General features: G+C 47.3%; 1 protein-coding gene across 1 annotated transcript in view; it reads right to left on the bottom strand.

The window, feature by feature from the left end:
• Window positions 1-13,554, bottom strand: part of Dag1 (dystroglycan 1 (dystrophin-associated glycoprotein 1)) — a gene marked incomplete at its 5' end in the record, with an annotated part of 18,758 nt that extends 5,204 nt beyond the window's left edge. Inside the window, 1 exon segment of the mRNA XM_005410205.2 lies at window positions 13,180-13,554. Coding sequence (XP_005410262.1) covers window positions 13,180-13,458 — 279 coding nt within the window.
• Window positions 13,555-15,806: the final 2,252 nt, after the last annotated feature.

The following is a 15,806-nucleotide window of genomic DNA, read 5'->3' as shown; positions in this document are numbered from 1 at the left end:
CCGGTACCGGGAACCGAACTCAGGACGTTGCGCTTGCCAGGCAGGCGCTTTTGCCGCTGAGCTAAATCCCCAGCCCCTGTCATACATTTTTATACCAGTGACAAACCCTGCCATCCACTTGCCCATGCTGCCTGCAGGACCAAGTCTGTCTCACCCCAACCTTCAGCATTCCTGTCCAGCCTCCCACCAGTTTTTTCCCTGCCCACTGCAGGTACCACACCTCTACTGAGCTCATATGCCCGGCCTGGAATGCCTTTCCCGTGCACATGTGGAAATGCACACAGGTCCAGGCGCAAAGATGAGAAGGTTCAGTGCCCCAGAACTTTACAACTGATGGATTAGGGTGCTTGAGGGCAGAGTCATATTTTTGTGTAGCAAAGTGAATTACTGATTATACGTAATGTTTAAATTAACCCTGCTTCTCAAATTTCAAGAAAAACTGTGGTTCCCAGCCAAAATAGCAGGGCTAGAATGAACCATTCTAGAGCATTATTTATCAAAGGAAACTCAAGGGGTTCTGATCTCTAAGAGAGGTTCTAAGATCAGGTTTGGGAAATCAAGAGTTTTGACAATCAAGAGTCCATTTCTGCCCTTGGCAGAGAAAAGACCTAGGGAGCTCATCTCCTTATTTTACCCAACAGCTTTTTCTAGACTTCTTTCAGTGTGGAAGTCCTTCTCTACGGCAACATAACTAATAATACTCAGAGCACCCAAGGGAACACTACCATAGAAACTCATAGTAAGTTCAAGGCCAACCTGAATTACAGAGCGAGGCTTTGAGTGCTTGCCTAGTATGTGTGCAGCGCTGGGTTAAATTCTCAGCACTGTAAACAAAACAAAAAAATCCTGTATTACCATCTGTTATGGTTTGTGTCTGGGTGTCCCCCCCAAAGACACATGCAGTCATGAGGCAGGCTTTTAGGGTTTATGATTGCCTCACCGTCAATGTTGGAATCATGGATGTGAGTGCTACACCTGCCCTGGGGCGGGTAACCTGCAGTACAATGTAAGGAAGGGAACAGGCTACTTGCCACTGCCACTCCTCCCTTTTGCTCTTGCTGCTTTTGCTGTCTTCCCCTCCCCCATGAACAGTTAGTCCCCCTCTGCCATGTGCCACCCTGCCTTGGAGCCAGCCAAGTATGGACTGAAACCTCCACAAACTGTGAGCTACATAAACCTTTCCTTTCTTAATTTTGGGTGTCAGGTATTTTGTCTCAGCAACGAGAGAAAAGTAACCAAAGGTAACCAAGACACCATCTGACAAAAAGAAATTAAGCCTTGCCTCTTGCCCAGGTCCCATCCTTCCTCTCACCTTTGTGACACATTTACTGTCTGTCCCCAGCACAAGAAAGATGGCACTCACTCTGCTCTGACCAAAGGTGCTCTCAGTTCCACTGTCCTGTCCCACATCTAGAAACCCAACAGCCACAGGAGACACTACTCCACTGCTAGCCTCAGGGACTGCCTTTGCAGCCATCACTTACTACAGAGGGACACTGCAGTGCTGCTTTCTCTGCGGTAAGAAGGCTAAAGCTATGCTTGCTGGGTTCCCCAGTGGCTATAGTTCCCTGGGCTTCCTCCTGCCCAAAGGTAGGAACCTCAAAGACTGAGGAGGACACCCTAGGCTCACACCTGATCTTCCCAGCCAGCAACCTTATTGGAGACATTTTACTTTTCTTTGCTTATGTTTTATATTTAAATTGAATTTTTATTTATTTATTTATTTATTTATTTTTTGAGACAAGGTCTCGCTGTATAGTTCAGGCTGGCCCTGAACTAACTATATAGTCCAGGCTGGTCTCAAACTTGTGGCAAGCCTCCTGCCTCAGCCTCCTGAGTGCTGGGATTACAGGCATGCACTACCACGCCAGGCTCTAAACTGAATTTTTACTTATACATATTTGGAGAATATGAAGTTTGCGTTCACCTTGGGGAGTAGATACGTGTACATAACACAGCTTGTTTCTTTTCTTTTTTTTTTTTTTTCATCCCCTTTCCACCCATCTTCCTCCGTCCATCTCTAATACTTTTCCTCCTTTAAACTGGCTGAAACAAGTTTCCTACTTCCAACAAAAACCCAACAGAAGCTGAGTGACATTATTAGGAATCATCATTTGAGTTACCCTCTCCTGACTATTGCTCTTTGAGCCTGGCTCTGGGGACTTGTGAGCAGCATTTCTTCTGTGAGACCATATGTTATCAGCTCTAAGGTATATATGCCATCAGGTATATATGCCAACATCAGAAGGAATCTCCCATTCTGACGGTCACCATCAAGCACAGAAACGTTAAACTATCTGTAAACATGAAATGTCTTCGGATTCATAAAAAACACTATTTTTCCTTTAAAATCACTTGTAGTGGCCATTGTGTTCTCTCTTGCAAGGTGGCTCACCCTTACACTGTAGTGTGTACTTCTTTTCCTACCTTTACTTGGCCCAAACTTGCTTTGCAGAGCCTGTTTCTTTGCCTACCTTTAATAAAATTTTGCTACCATTAAAAAAAATCATTTCTGGCTGGGTGTGGTGGTGCACGCCTATACTTCCAGCACTTGGGAGGCTGAAGCAGCAGGATCACTGCCAGTTCGAGGCCAGCCTGAGCTACATAGTATATTCAAGACCAGCCTGAACTGCATAGCAAGAGCCTGTCTCAAAAATAAATAAATACTTGTTAGCTATAAGAGCAGCTAACTCAAATGTTTCATCTGAAAACCCTGTGCTTTAAATTGTTTCACTTCGCTTATGTTAAATATGCAAACTGCCATATCCACATGTAAACACATAAAGCAAAGGTTGGGTATTTGTATTTTTTAAACACCAAGATTCAAACTCAGTACCTTGCACTTGCCAGGCAGGTGCTGTGCCACTGAGCTATATCCCTGGCCCATTATTTGTATTTTGGGGAAAAAAAAAAAAAAAAACAGAAAAAGAAACAAAGATGTGTGGCCCAAGTGGGGTGCTCACAGAACCATGAGCTGAGAGGCGCAGGGAGAAGGGGTCCTAGGAGGTGAAGAGCAGGTGGATTCGGGCGTGGATCCAGGCCTCCAGCCACCTGAGAGTGTTTCCTACCCCACTTCATCCTAATGACCATAGTGTGATGGAAGTTCACATGGCAGAAAGAGGACAGGAGGGAGAAAGTAACAGAGAAAACGCTGGACTGCAGATCTGGCCAAAGCCAGCCAAGGAGAAGCCACCTGCAGGAGAGAAGCAGGGCTGGGAGAGAACAGGAAAGGCTCCAGAGGCAGGGGCCAACTAGCTGGCAGGACTCCTGGGACACGCCCGAGTGGCCAGGAAGCTGTGCCCAGCCCTGTGTTTCACCAGCATGGCTGAACGGGAAGCCTGCTGCTGCCTCTACGATGTCTCCAGCGACACCAGGGCATTTCCCATCACACAAAGCAGGCCCCGCCTCCTCCTATTTCCCAGTCTTCATATTCTACCGACCCACCAGTCAGAGCTCTGCAGCTCACTCTATGGCCACGGCTCCCTCACAGGTAGCCCTGGAAGTCACCCACATTTTCACTATGCCAAGTAACAGCTCCTGTTAGTATCATGTTAACATACCCAGCCAACACGACAGAAAACCCCGGGCTGCAAAGAAGTTACAATCCCCGATTCCAAACTGGGGCATGTGACAGCCAGTCTTAAACTGACTGGACTGAGAAGCCTGAGAGGGGACGGGTGAGCCACTGCTGAGTTCTTATCTGAATGGGCTCTCAGGAGGTGAGGCCTAGCAGGCCCCTGGGGACCTGTCTTCGCAGCTGTTTTCTCTTCTTGGACTCTTTCTCATTCTCCAGCTCTCTGCTCCTGGCTGCCATGGGGTGAGCAGCTTTGCTTGAGCACGCCTTTCCACCATGACGCTCTGCCTCACCTCAGGCCCACAGCAATGGACTGAAACTTCTGAAACTGTGAGAAAATATATCGTTCCCCCTTAAATTATTTTCACCCTTAAATTTCCCCCTTAAATTATTTTCAATTATGTGGTACTTTGTCACAGCAATGAAAAGCTGATTAACACAGGACATGGGAGATCTGAACTGGTGGCTTTAGGAGGGCATGCTGGTACGCACCTATAGTCTTGCCTACAGACTCAGAGTAAGCCATCAGAAAGAGCCAAGCTTCTCCAATCTGCACATCTGCTTTTCCCTCTGCAGACTCCACCTCCCCAAGACCGGAAGCCCAGCCACAAACTGGCTGCAGGACAGGTGTCCCATGGATCTATAGCCTGAACCAGGCAGCCCTGGGTCATGTGTGCTCCTCAGCTAAGGAGGAAAGGTCATTCCACCCCCTCACCTCAGGTATCCTGGTACTAGAATATCAGGCTCAACCAGCACCTTCAGTGGCAACAATTCACTTTTACAACCTTGGTTCCACGGTGCTTTAGCTTGTGCTGAGATGCCCCCGCAAAGCCTCAGTGGTAGGTGGGGCTTTTCAGAGGTGGCTGGATCTAGGGTATGTGATGCTGGGATTAAGGATGTGTGACTACTAAGTGAGTCCACTGATCGGTGTGGCATAGCTCTGGGTGTGGACGATGGGAAAGCTTACCCTGGGTGTGGGTGGCACCACCCAAAGGGAGGTTAGCCTGGATGGATACAAAGGGACAGAAAGACTGCATGCCAGCTCCGCTGCTGTTTCTTCGCTGCTTCACTGCTTTGCTGCCTTCTGCCTGCTGTGAACTGTTTCTCCTCAGCAATGTCCCTCTACCATCCCATCCTGCCTTGGAGCCAGCTGACTGTGGACTGAAACCTGTACAAAGCATGAGCTACATTAAACCTTTCCTCCTTTAACTGTGGATGTCAGGTACTTTGTCTCAACAATAATAAAACTAACGAAGACACATAGGAACCTGGCCAAAGCATAGACAAGCTGGCACCTCTGCATTTAAGGCCACTTAGGGAGAGTTTGAAGGTCTAAGGGCTGGCACTGTACACAGTCCCCTTAGGGTTCCACAAGCAGCTCATCCCGGGGAACAATAAACTCAGGGCCTGGCTCACTACAGAAGTGCTTGCAGATGAAACTTCTGTTCTACTCTGATCAAGCAAGAGCTCCTTACCCACAGGAACTCTTTTTTGTTTGTTTGTTTGTTTTTCCGGTACCAGGAATCAAACTCACGACCTTGTGCTTACCAGGCAGGCGCTGTGACGCTGAGCTAAATCCCCAGCGCCACCCACAGGAACTCTTAAATACCCTCCCCAGCTTTCAAAACTTACAGGCTCTGGTCTATTTCTCTTCCTCTTGGGGCCTAAGGGTGAAGCAGAATATGAGGTTCCTTCTGACAGATGTGACCCTGTAACACGCCAGGATTCACCTCTGTAACAGCAGCCCACCAGTGTGCAAGTCCCAGCCTATGAATCCCAGATCCAGGCAGGGCGACTTGACCTAACCTCAACTCCTGTGTCGCTATCTGTAAAACGTGAGAAAGGGTCCTATCCTGGCATGATTCTAGAGTTAGGCACATGCAGGACTCTGCCAATGCCGGCTCCCACTTGATCCGGTGGGCTCTGAGGAAGCTCGGTAAACAATGTAAAGCTGCTGCAGAAATAGGAGGGAGGTATATCCAGGCTCTGCTCCCTAGTGCTGATTCCCAGCCGGCTTTGGATCCAGTGCACAGTGGGACCTTTTTTCCCTGCTCATACCTGAAAGCACCAGAGGATCAGGGGGAGGCTGCAGACAGACTTGTCTGCCAGGAGCAGGTGAAAACCCTGTAGGACATGAGGGAAGAACAGGACATGCCGCAGATGAGAGCCTAAAGACGCATTCAGCTCTTCATGTTGAAAAGGTGCATTGGGTCATGGCATATTTGTATACTGAACTTTGACTATCCTCAGAGTTCTTGGTTTACCCAGTATAAAGAATCTCTGTCCTAAACCTGTGGGTGTGGCTCAGTGGAACAGCCTTTGCCTAGCCTGCCTGAAGCCCTGGGTTCTGCCTTTGGAAGGCCAGGAAGGGCAGGCAAGAGGGAGCATTAGAGTGGCTCTGTGGCAGCAACACATGCATTTGCAGTGACAGGCTGGTTCCCACCATAGAACTGCAGAGTTGTGAGTCACTCACCCCTCAGCAAAGGTCTGCAGGGGACCACAGACATTCCTTCGAGCTAACCTTTCTTCCTTTTCCTTTTTTTGAGATAGGATCTCCCTATATAGTTCAGGCTGGCCTTAGGCTCACTATGGCCTTGAACTTGTAGTGATTCTCCTGGCTCAGCCTCCCAAGTGCTGAAATTACAGTCATGTGTGCCACCACTCCTGACCAGCTGACGGTTTTGGTCTTCCCTGCTCAGGGAAGCAGGCGATGTCTCTGATGGAATCGGAGCCTCAGTGCTGATGCACACTCAGGATTATCTTCTGTCTACGCCATGGACTACAACGAGACCCATCTGCTCCGTAACCTCCTGCAAATAATGAGCTTGTCAGGCACTTGGCCAGGATGCAAGGAAATGCCACAGGTCCAGCTTGCGGACAGAGGGCCAGGCCTTTCTCCCCGCTTGAGATAAAGAACCATGGTGGAAGTAGGTGTGAGGGGCTATGGCTTGTCTGTAAAGCAGAGCTACACCTGCAAGAGACAAAGAGTGGCCCTGTTGCTAGACATAAAAAGGCCAAGCCCACACGTGGGTACTGCCATGAAGATCAAGACCACAGCATCACACTGTGAACATACTGTCACTGCCTTTCTGGTCTGAGCTATGAAACACTTCGATGTTAACTGTTCTCCTCTAAAAACAAAAATGCAGCCGGGTGCGGTGGCACAAACCTGTAACCCTAGCATTCTAAGGGCCTGAAGCTGGAGGATCTTAAACTCAAGCCTAGCTGGGAAATTTATGGAGCGCCTGTTTCAAACTAAAAAAGGGCTGGGATTCTGCTCAGTGTAGAGCTCCTTGGTCAATCCCTAGTACCATCAATCAATCAATCAATCAATCAATCAACAGACAGATGAAATAATCCCCCCCAAAAAGATAAGCGCAGCTAACACAGTTACAGCTACTAGTAAAACTCTCAGAATAGGCCTCTATCCTAAACCCTGACATCATCTATTTTCACTTTGTCATGTTCTCTTTCAGTTCCTTTTTTTTTTAAACACAAAAGCTTATATTTTCAATATGCATTCGAGCTGACGAGCCTGGGCAGATGCCATTCCGACATCCCACCCCAAGATGCCGTACTTCGCCAGCCCACACTTCCCAGTGCACCGCGCGCACAAGGGGCCCATTCAGGACCGGGGAACACCCACTCAAGACAGGAAGAGACTGCAGTTCATCTCACGCAGGCCGCACTGCACAAAGTCCTCAAGCATCCGAAGAAATGCTCTTTTCATGAACTCCTCTTCCTGGCCAAAAAGAGTACCCATTGTTCTCAGGCGAACAATCAGGGGCCCACGCCAGCAAGTGCGAGCATAGTTCCATGAAGGGCTGCTCCCAGCCTGTGACATCTTGGCTCGGGGGAAGTCCACATGGTCTACAGGCAAGCTGACACAAGCAGGGATGAAAAGCTACCCTCACAGGCTCTACCAAAATGAGACGTCCGAAGGGTTCCAGAGGCCTGCTTGTCATCTCGTGAGATGCAAAATGCCTCTCCCTGTCCATCCTCATCAGAGTGTGTCACGCTTGAGCTTCTGCAGGATTATCCAAGTAGCCAGGCAGGCATCACAGAGGCACCTGGCAGCCGGGGCCACTCCAGGATGGGTGCCAGCTATGACCTTGTCAGTGTTCCCAGTGGCCCAGGCACAGCCCCGTGCTGCCTCTCTCTACAGCTCTGGCAGCCAGCCTTCCACCTGCTGCAGATGGGGCAGGTGCGTAGTCATAAAAGAAAGCCACAAGGTTCCTTGAGTCCACGTCTCTGATTGGAAGGTGTGGGTGTGCCTCATCCTAAAACTACTTCCAGCAGAATGGTCTGCAAGTTTTTGGGTGATGGCATGTTCAGAATCTTGTACGGCTAAATTGAGCATATTGGAAATAACTAGGACACCTGGCAATTATGTTGATTTCTTTTTTTTTTTTTTTTTGGTTTTTCTCCGGTACCGGGAACTGAACTCACGACCTTGCGCTTGCCAGGCAGGCGCTTTTGCAGCTGAGCTAAATCCCCAGCCTCATGTTGATTTCATATATATAATTTCTAAGTGTATCAGTAAAATTAAGTAGATAAAACAACACTATAGCCTGGTGTGATGGGTGCTTGCCTCTAATCCCAATTCTCTGGAGACTGAGACAGGAGGATCATAAATTCGAGGCCAGCCTAGGCAAGTTAGTGAGATCCTCTCTCAAAATAAAAAATTAGACCCCAAGCTCTCCACCTATCCCCGCCCACCTGCCCAACCCCAGCCTGCCTGAAGCAGCAGGGTTGACAGCAGCCCCAGCAGCATCACCCACGGCTGGGTAGAATAACAACCTCGTGGCAGACAGGACCTGTCAGGATGTGGCCATCAAGAGCTACAAGGACTTGTCCTCTGTCTGGACCACCACCCCCAGGAAAACCTTCACCAGCATCATGCCAGCTGAACTCGGTGTGTGAGTTGGCAAAGACAGGTGAAGTCTTTTTTGTGAATGGGCTGACTTGGGGGCCAGAAATCTTCTGTGATCCAGGACTCACTGCTACAGGTTTGGGAATTTACCATGGATCTTCATACTAAGAGCACTGGTGGAGCCCCAACCTTCACTGTCACTGTCACCATGACTGCCAAGACACCAGTCCTAGGGATGGGGAAAGAAAGTGTCCACGGTGGTGTGATCGACAAGAAATGTGACGAAATGGCCTCCCACCTCAGCCTGCCCACTTGTGGGAAAGCTACTTTCATCAGGGCGCAGGGAAAGGGCTCCAATATCCCAGTACTCCAAAATTATATTATGCTCAGATAAAATCCTATTTTCCCAGTAAAATCTCTTCACTCCCCTGATGCTCAGGCGGAGCACCTGAGAGAGGCCGCTGTACCCACATGCAAAGAAAGAGCCAAAAGCCTTGGGTGGAGCCTGAGCTAGGCGTGCTCACGAAGCAGAAAAGGCCAGTGCGGCTGGGACCAGGAACAGAGGGGAGCAGCAGGAGAGGCCAGAGGCCAGATCACACAGGGCTTGATCCTGACTACAGCTCAGTAGTGGGGTTTTGTGAATTAAACCTTACAAAGATAAAGGTGTCTTTTGCCTCCGTGTGGACTGACCTCATCTGTCCTTTCCTCTCACACCATTCCCAGCTGCTTTTGCACCCCCTCTTCCTCTACACACACACACCGCTTTTATTCTGGGGGTCATTACCCCATATCCTTTATTGCTGCCAAAACCACACTGGCTGGGAGCTGGGTTGGGTGGACAGATACCACCCCCACCCATACCTCTCCTGTGCGTTGCTGGAAAACTGGCTTTTTGTGGGGGTTTTTTTGGTATTTGCTTTTTAATTTAAAAAAAAATTCTACCAATAAACAACAACAACAAATTAAAATCAGGACTGACTGAGGGTGTGTCTCAGTGTGAAGGCCCTAGGTTCAATTCCCAGTACCCACAGTTTTTGTTAAGCTAGACATGGTGGTACACGCCCGTAATCCCAACACTCTGGGAGAATGAGGCAGGAGGACCGCAAGGCTCAGTCTGGGCAATTTAGCAAGACACTATCTTTAAAAAAAAAAAAAAAAAAAGGAAAGAAAAAAGGATAGGGATATAGTTTGGTATGAAGGCCATGGGTTCAACCCCTCATACCACACACAAAAATGGCACTAACACTGCAAATGATAGTTTGAGACATGTATGCCAATTCAGAAGCACAAAACTGTATTACGCTCAGATAAAATCCTATTTTCCCAGTAAAATCTCTTCACTCCCCTGATGAATAAGCCTGTTACATGTCTTTGCCAGACACTGTAAATATCCAGCTTGCTGTATCAGTTCAAGGCATTTCTGGTCAAAATTAATCCATGTAAAATATTCCAATGGCCACTGAAACAAAGTTCATGAACTCCGGGTGCAGATACTTAGGGGATTAATCAAAAGTTAGGCAAGAAGCGTACCCTCCAGAATGGCCACTCTTCATCAGCAGATTCCCACCCAGCCTGCGGGGGCTACTAGAAGATTATGGGAAGCGTTATGCAAATACTCCAGAAATTACAAAGAGCTCTGTGAAGCTGAGGTACTGCTCGATCAGAATCTTTATTATTCTGAGATCACAAGGCCACCCTAAGATCACAAGGCCATCCTAAGAATAACCAATAAACTAAAGAGAAAGAGGCCAGCAGAGGGGAACAAAAGAAGGGTACAAGCAAAAAGTAGGTCCACCGAGAATTAAGAGGAAGGGTCACCAGACTCACTTCATAAAAGACTGACATGGAATCTGTGAGCGTCTCTTTCTTTTTTTTTCTTGAGTTGAGATAGGTACCTAAACTACCTTGTAGCTTAGGCTGGTCTTGAACTCACTGTGTAGCTCAGGCTGGCCTCATTTCATTGTGATCCTCCTGCCTCAGCCTCCCCAGTACTTGGATTACGGCTGGCCAAATCTGTCTGTTCAGAAGCCTGGGGCTTTTGTGCTGGGAAGGATCAGACCGGTAAGGACCCAGCAGAACCAGTACTTGCTTCACAAAAGAAGTATTGCTGTGCAAATTCCCAAGGGTCCACCTTAAGAGACTTGCAGCAGCTCCTACTTCCTGTTTTCTGGAGTATCTAATCTTAAAACCCAGATGTCAAGCTGTGGGAAAACTTAAGCAGCCATTGACAGATCTATACAGAAAGGAACCAAGGACGCTGATCAATGGCTCCAGCTTAGCTCACTGCCCACAGGCAGCGGGAACAAGCAAGCCGTGAATCAGACACTTCGGACTTGGATCCTCTTCTCCAGCCCCCACCTCCCCTGTAAGCCATTCCAGCCAGCGCCACTGAGGTGGAAATGTGGCTCCCAGGCGAGCCTCTACTGCAAGAATTCCTGGCCAAGAAAGTGTGAGCAAAACAGCTTGCTGTTTCAAACCACTGAATTTTGGTGGTTTAAGCACAGTAACAAATATCTAGAACTCTATGTGTACACAGAAATCTACATGCAAGCAGGTATAGTGGTGCACGCCTCTAATCCCAGCATTAGGGAGTCTGAGGCAAGAGGATGGCTTCAGATTTGAGACCAGCCTGTACTACATAGCAAGACCTTGTCTCAAAAAAAAGAAAAGAAAAGAAGAAAGGAATCTACATGCAGAGAGAATAAGAACGACCACAACACAATACACTGCTGCTAATACTTTTAGTTCATTTCCAGACCACACCTTAGGGAAAGAATGCTATAGGGACGGAGCCAACAAGTTATCACCAAGAGCCAAATGTGGCTCCGTATGTTTTTATTTTGTTTGGTTTTGTTTGAGAGAGGGTCTCACTATACAGTTCAGGCTGGCCTTGAACTCCAGAAGATCCTCTTGCCTCAGCCTCCTAAGTGCTGGGATTACAGGTGTGCACCATAACCAGTTTTTGTACTTTCAAGTGATTGGGAAAAAATTAAAGCAAAAAAAAAATTTCTTAACATGTGAAAATTATGGAATTCAAATTTCAGTTTCAGTATCTATAATAAAGGTTTTTTCTTTTTTTAGCAGTACCAGGGATTGAACCCAGGCCTTCCTACATACTAGGCAAATGCTCCACTACTGAGCTACCTCTCAGGACTTTTTAAAATTTTATTTTGACAGCACCTTGCTATGCTACCCAGGCTGGCCTCAAACTTGTGATCCTCCTGCCTCAGCCTCCCAAGTACATGGGATTGTAAGTGTATGCCACCATCCCCAGCCATAATTAAACCTTTACTGAAACATAGCTGTGTCTATTCATTTACAGAGCATCTATATCAACTTTCACACTATATTGGTAAATTGAAAAGTTTTGACAGAAACCACACTGACCTGCAAAGCCTAAAATATTTAAAGTATTTACTATCTGGCCCTTTAAGAAAAAAATGTGCTGCCTGGTGTGATGGCGAACACTTATAATCCCAGGGGGCTGAGGCAGGAGGATCACCCAGAGTTGAAGCCCAGCCTGGGCTACACAGTGAAACCCTGTCTCAAGAAAACAAAACAAACAAACAAAAAGAAAGTGCTAACCTCTACTGCGCGAGGTATTCATAACTTCAGGGATACATGCCACCCATGTGCCAACCATGCAGACTCACTCAGGACTGAACCAAGGAGAGAAACTGATTCTTCACACAAAAGCTTCCATCCTGGGCCCGCGAAGACACCCTTCTGTACCCAGTGCTCAGAAGCTGAAGTCTGCTTACTTACTTTGGTTCTTTTTTTTCGGTCTTTTTCAGACAGGATCTCACTATGCAGTTTAGGCTGGCCTTGAGCTCACTTTGTAGCCCAGGCTGGTCTCAAACTAGCAATGATCCTCCTGCCTCAGCCTCCCAAGTGCTGAGATTACAGGCGTGCACCACCACACCTGGCTCTTACTTTGGTACTTAAGTGATTAAACACATCAGTGTAAGTAAATCACCAAATCAGAGTAGAACTATGTTTCTCTATATTTTGTTTTTTAAAAATAAATTCAGAATGTGTGTGTTGGCGCACACCTGTAATCCCAGCACTCAGGAGGTTGAGGCAGGAGGATCACCGTGAGTTCGAGGTCAGCCTGGGCTACACAGTGAAGCCCTGTCTCAAAAATTAATTAATTACATTTTAAAAGAAAAATAAAAACTAAGTTCAAAGCACTTAAAACTTGTACTTGGGGCTTAACTCCACGGTTTGTGAAAAGTGATGTTTTCCTATACACAGCAACATCCTTTCACCAAACCCTTAAATCAACAACCAGCCAAGCATGGTGATGCATGCTTGGATTTCCAGTACTCTGGGAGACTAAGGCAGGAGAATTCAAACTCTGAGGCCAACCTGGGCCAGTCAGCAAGACCATATCTCAAAAGAGAAAAATTTTTAAAGGTCTGGGGAGATAGCTCAGTGTAAAGGTGCTGGGTTCAACCCTGTGTACAGCAAAATAATAATAATGTAATAAAATAAATAAATAAAATAAATCACTGACCAAAAGACCTTAAAGAGTGTAGAGTAACAGCTTTGTCACAGTGACACCCTCAAAACAGGAGCACAAATAAAGAGTAGGGTGCTACTGTGAAATTTACGGGGACCCTGGGAACGCAGGAGAGACGCCAGGTACTGCAAGAACTGAACTCGAAGCTGCTAGAGCTTGGAAGTGCAACTGACAGGAGAATGCTCACCTGGACCCCCTACCCAGGCTCACCTTGACGACTTCTCCGCTGGAGGCGATCACATCTGTGGGGACAGTCACTCGAAACAAGCGTCCGACAACAGCCGTGCCGTCAGGGATGCCGACCACGGTGGGAATAGCCTCGCGCAGATCCGACAGCACGGAGTGCATGGACGCCTCCAGCTGGTTTTCCCAGTCTCTGGCGGCCTCCGAGGGTTCACTAGGCCAGTGGGCCTGCACGGCGGCCACGGAGAGGAGGAGGAGCAAGGTCCTCCCCCAGAGGGGGAGCAGCAGCCTGCAGCCCACGGACATCTCCACTAGGCCTCACCGAGAAGGAAGCAGCTGACGCGGTCCCCGGGCCGGGTCCTCACCCTCTGCACACCTGCTCCATCCCGGAGCACCCGGAGCCTGAAAGAGAAGAGCAGACGCAGAGGTCAGCGCTGCCCAGGGCTTGCAGACTGTGCGAGGGGCCCCAGGCTCCGCCCAGAGTGTCCGCTGAGAGCCTGTGCGCTCCAGCCGCAGCGGGTCACTGAACTCTGGAGACGCGTCTGAGGAAGTGGAAAACGCATGCTGCACCGGGGATTGAACTCAGGACCTTGCGCTTGGCAGGCAGGTGCTTCTGCCCCTGAGCTACATCCCCGGCCCTACACAGTGATTTTGAAAACACTGTTTTGAAAAAGGAATGTAAAGTAGCTCATGAATAATTTTAAGAATTTATTACACGATGAAACAATGTTTTTTGGGTTTTTTGCGATTCTCCTGGATCAGCCCCCTAGTGGTGGGCTTACAGGCTACACCACCACACCAAGCTGTCTTTCATGTAATACACTTGATTACGTAAAAAACATTATTTCAGCCGGGCACGGTGGCACACACCTGTGATCCCAACACTTGGGAGGCTGAGGCAGGAGGACCACCACAAGTTTGAGGCCAGCCTGGGGTACATCATAGTAAGTTCAAGACTACCCTGGACTACACAGTGAGACCCTGTCTCAAAAAAAAATTTTTTAATTTAAGTAAATAATAATAAAGAGGCTGGGCACGGTGGCTCACACCTATAATCCAACACTCAGGAGGCTGAAACAGGAGGATCACTATCAATTCACAGACAGTCTGGGCTACACAGTAAGTTCAAAGCTAGCCTGAACTACACAGTGAGACCCTGTCTCCAAAGTAATAATAATAATAATAATAATAATAATAATAGTAATAATAATAATAATGAAATCTATTTTTGAAATTAATTTCATCTGCCTATTTTTATTTATTTTTTGTGCATGTGGCCTCTACAGAAATTTCGATGGTACACAGAGCACACATTGTACATGCTGGGCAGCATGTCTCTAGACCTAATCAGACAAACCTAGAATGTGGGATTTCTACCAGAAATATAGTAACAGCACCTGTACCAACCTGCAGCATCAGGCTCAGAAAGAAGACCCCCTGCTTGAGTCCCATTTGGGTAATTTAGAGAGGCCCTGTCTCAAAAAGAGCTGGGCTGTAGCTCAGTGGTAGAGAACCTACGGTTCAACCTTCAGTTCTGAATGGAGATGAATGACTAAATTAATTGAAACTACTCAAAAACAAAAAGAAAGGAAAAACTTAGGTGTAAGTCTAACAAAATATGTACAGGACTTTACACTGGGAACTAAACAGCACTAGTGAAAGAAAACAACGAACTAAATGAATGAAGGAACATACACACTAAATCAGTTCTCCCCAGATTGATATACAGGTTTGTAATAGGCTAAATAAATACTTGCTTCAGCAGCACATATACCATAATACGCTAAATAAGGCCACACACAGCTGTCAGGCCCAATCCCTGGAATGTGTGAATGTTATAAGAAAAGAGACCCTTCGCAGATGTGACTAAGAGCCTTGACAAGATGAAATTATCTGAGTGGGAATTCAACCCCCACTGTCAGCGATGGACTGGACACACACCAAGACGGGGCTGTACAGGCAGAGGCAGAGACTGGAGGTTACACACAGCAAAAGGGAAAGAGAGGGTGCCTGTAACCCCCAGCTACTTGGGAGTCTGTGGCAGTGGGCTCTCAAGTTTGGAGCCCACCTGGGCAACCTAGCAAGATGTATCAGAACAAACTGAAAAACAAGGACTAAGGATGTAGCTCAGTGACAGAGTGCTTGCCTAGTATGAGTGAGGCCTTGGACTCAATCCTCAATAGAGAGACAGACAGGCAGACAGAGACAAAGCTATGAAAACTGAAGAAGAGTGGGGCACAGTGGCCCACACCTGTAATCTCAGCACTCGGGAGGCTGAGGCAGGAGGATCGCTGCAAGTTCAAGTCCAGCCTAGGCTACAAAGTGAGTTCAAGGCCAGCCTGAACTGTGTAGTGAAACCCTGTCTCAAAAAGATAGGAAAGAAAGAAAAGAAAAGAAAAGAAAAGAAAAGAAAAGAAAAGAAAAGAAAAGAAAAGAAAAGAAAAGAAAAGAAAAGAAAAGAAAGGAAAAGAAAGGAAAAGAAAGGAAAGGAAAGAAAAGAAAAGGAAAGAAAGAAAGAAAGAAAGAAAGAAAGAAAGAAAGAAAGAAAGAAAGAAAGAAAGAAAGAAAGAAACTGAAGAACAGCCAGGCTTAGTGGTATATGTCTATAATCCAAGCACTCAGGAGGATGAGGCAGGAAGATCATCACGAGTTCC

Source organism: Chinchilla lanigera, unplaced genomic scaffold (genome assembly GCF_000276665.1).
Source record: "Chinchilla lanigera isolate Chin_1 unplaced genomic scaffold, ChiLan1.0 scaffold00131, whole genome shotgun sequence".
Taxonomy (NCBI): domain Eukaryota; kingdom Metazoa; phylum Chordata; class Mammalia; order Rodentia; family Chinchillidae; genus Chinchilla; species Chinchilla lanigera.
The sequence above is the reverse complement of the archived record's forward strand: the minus strand, read 5'-3'. Positions and strand labels throughout refer to the sequence as shown.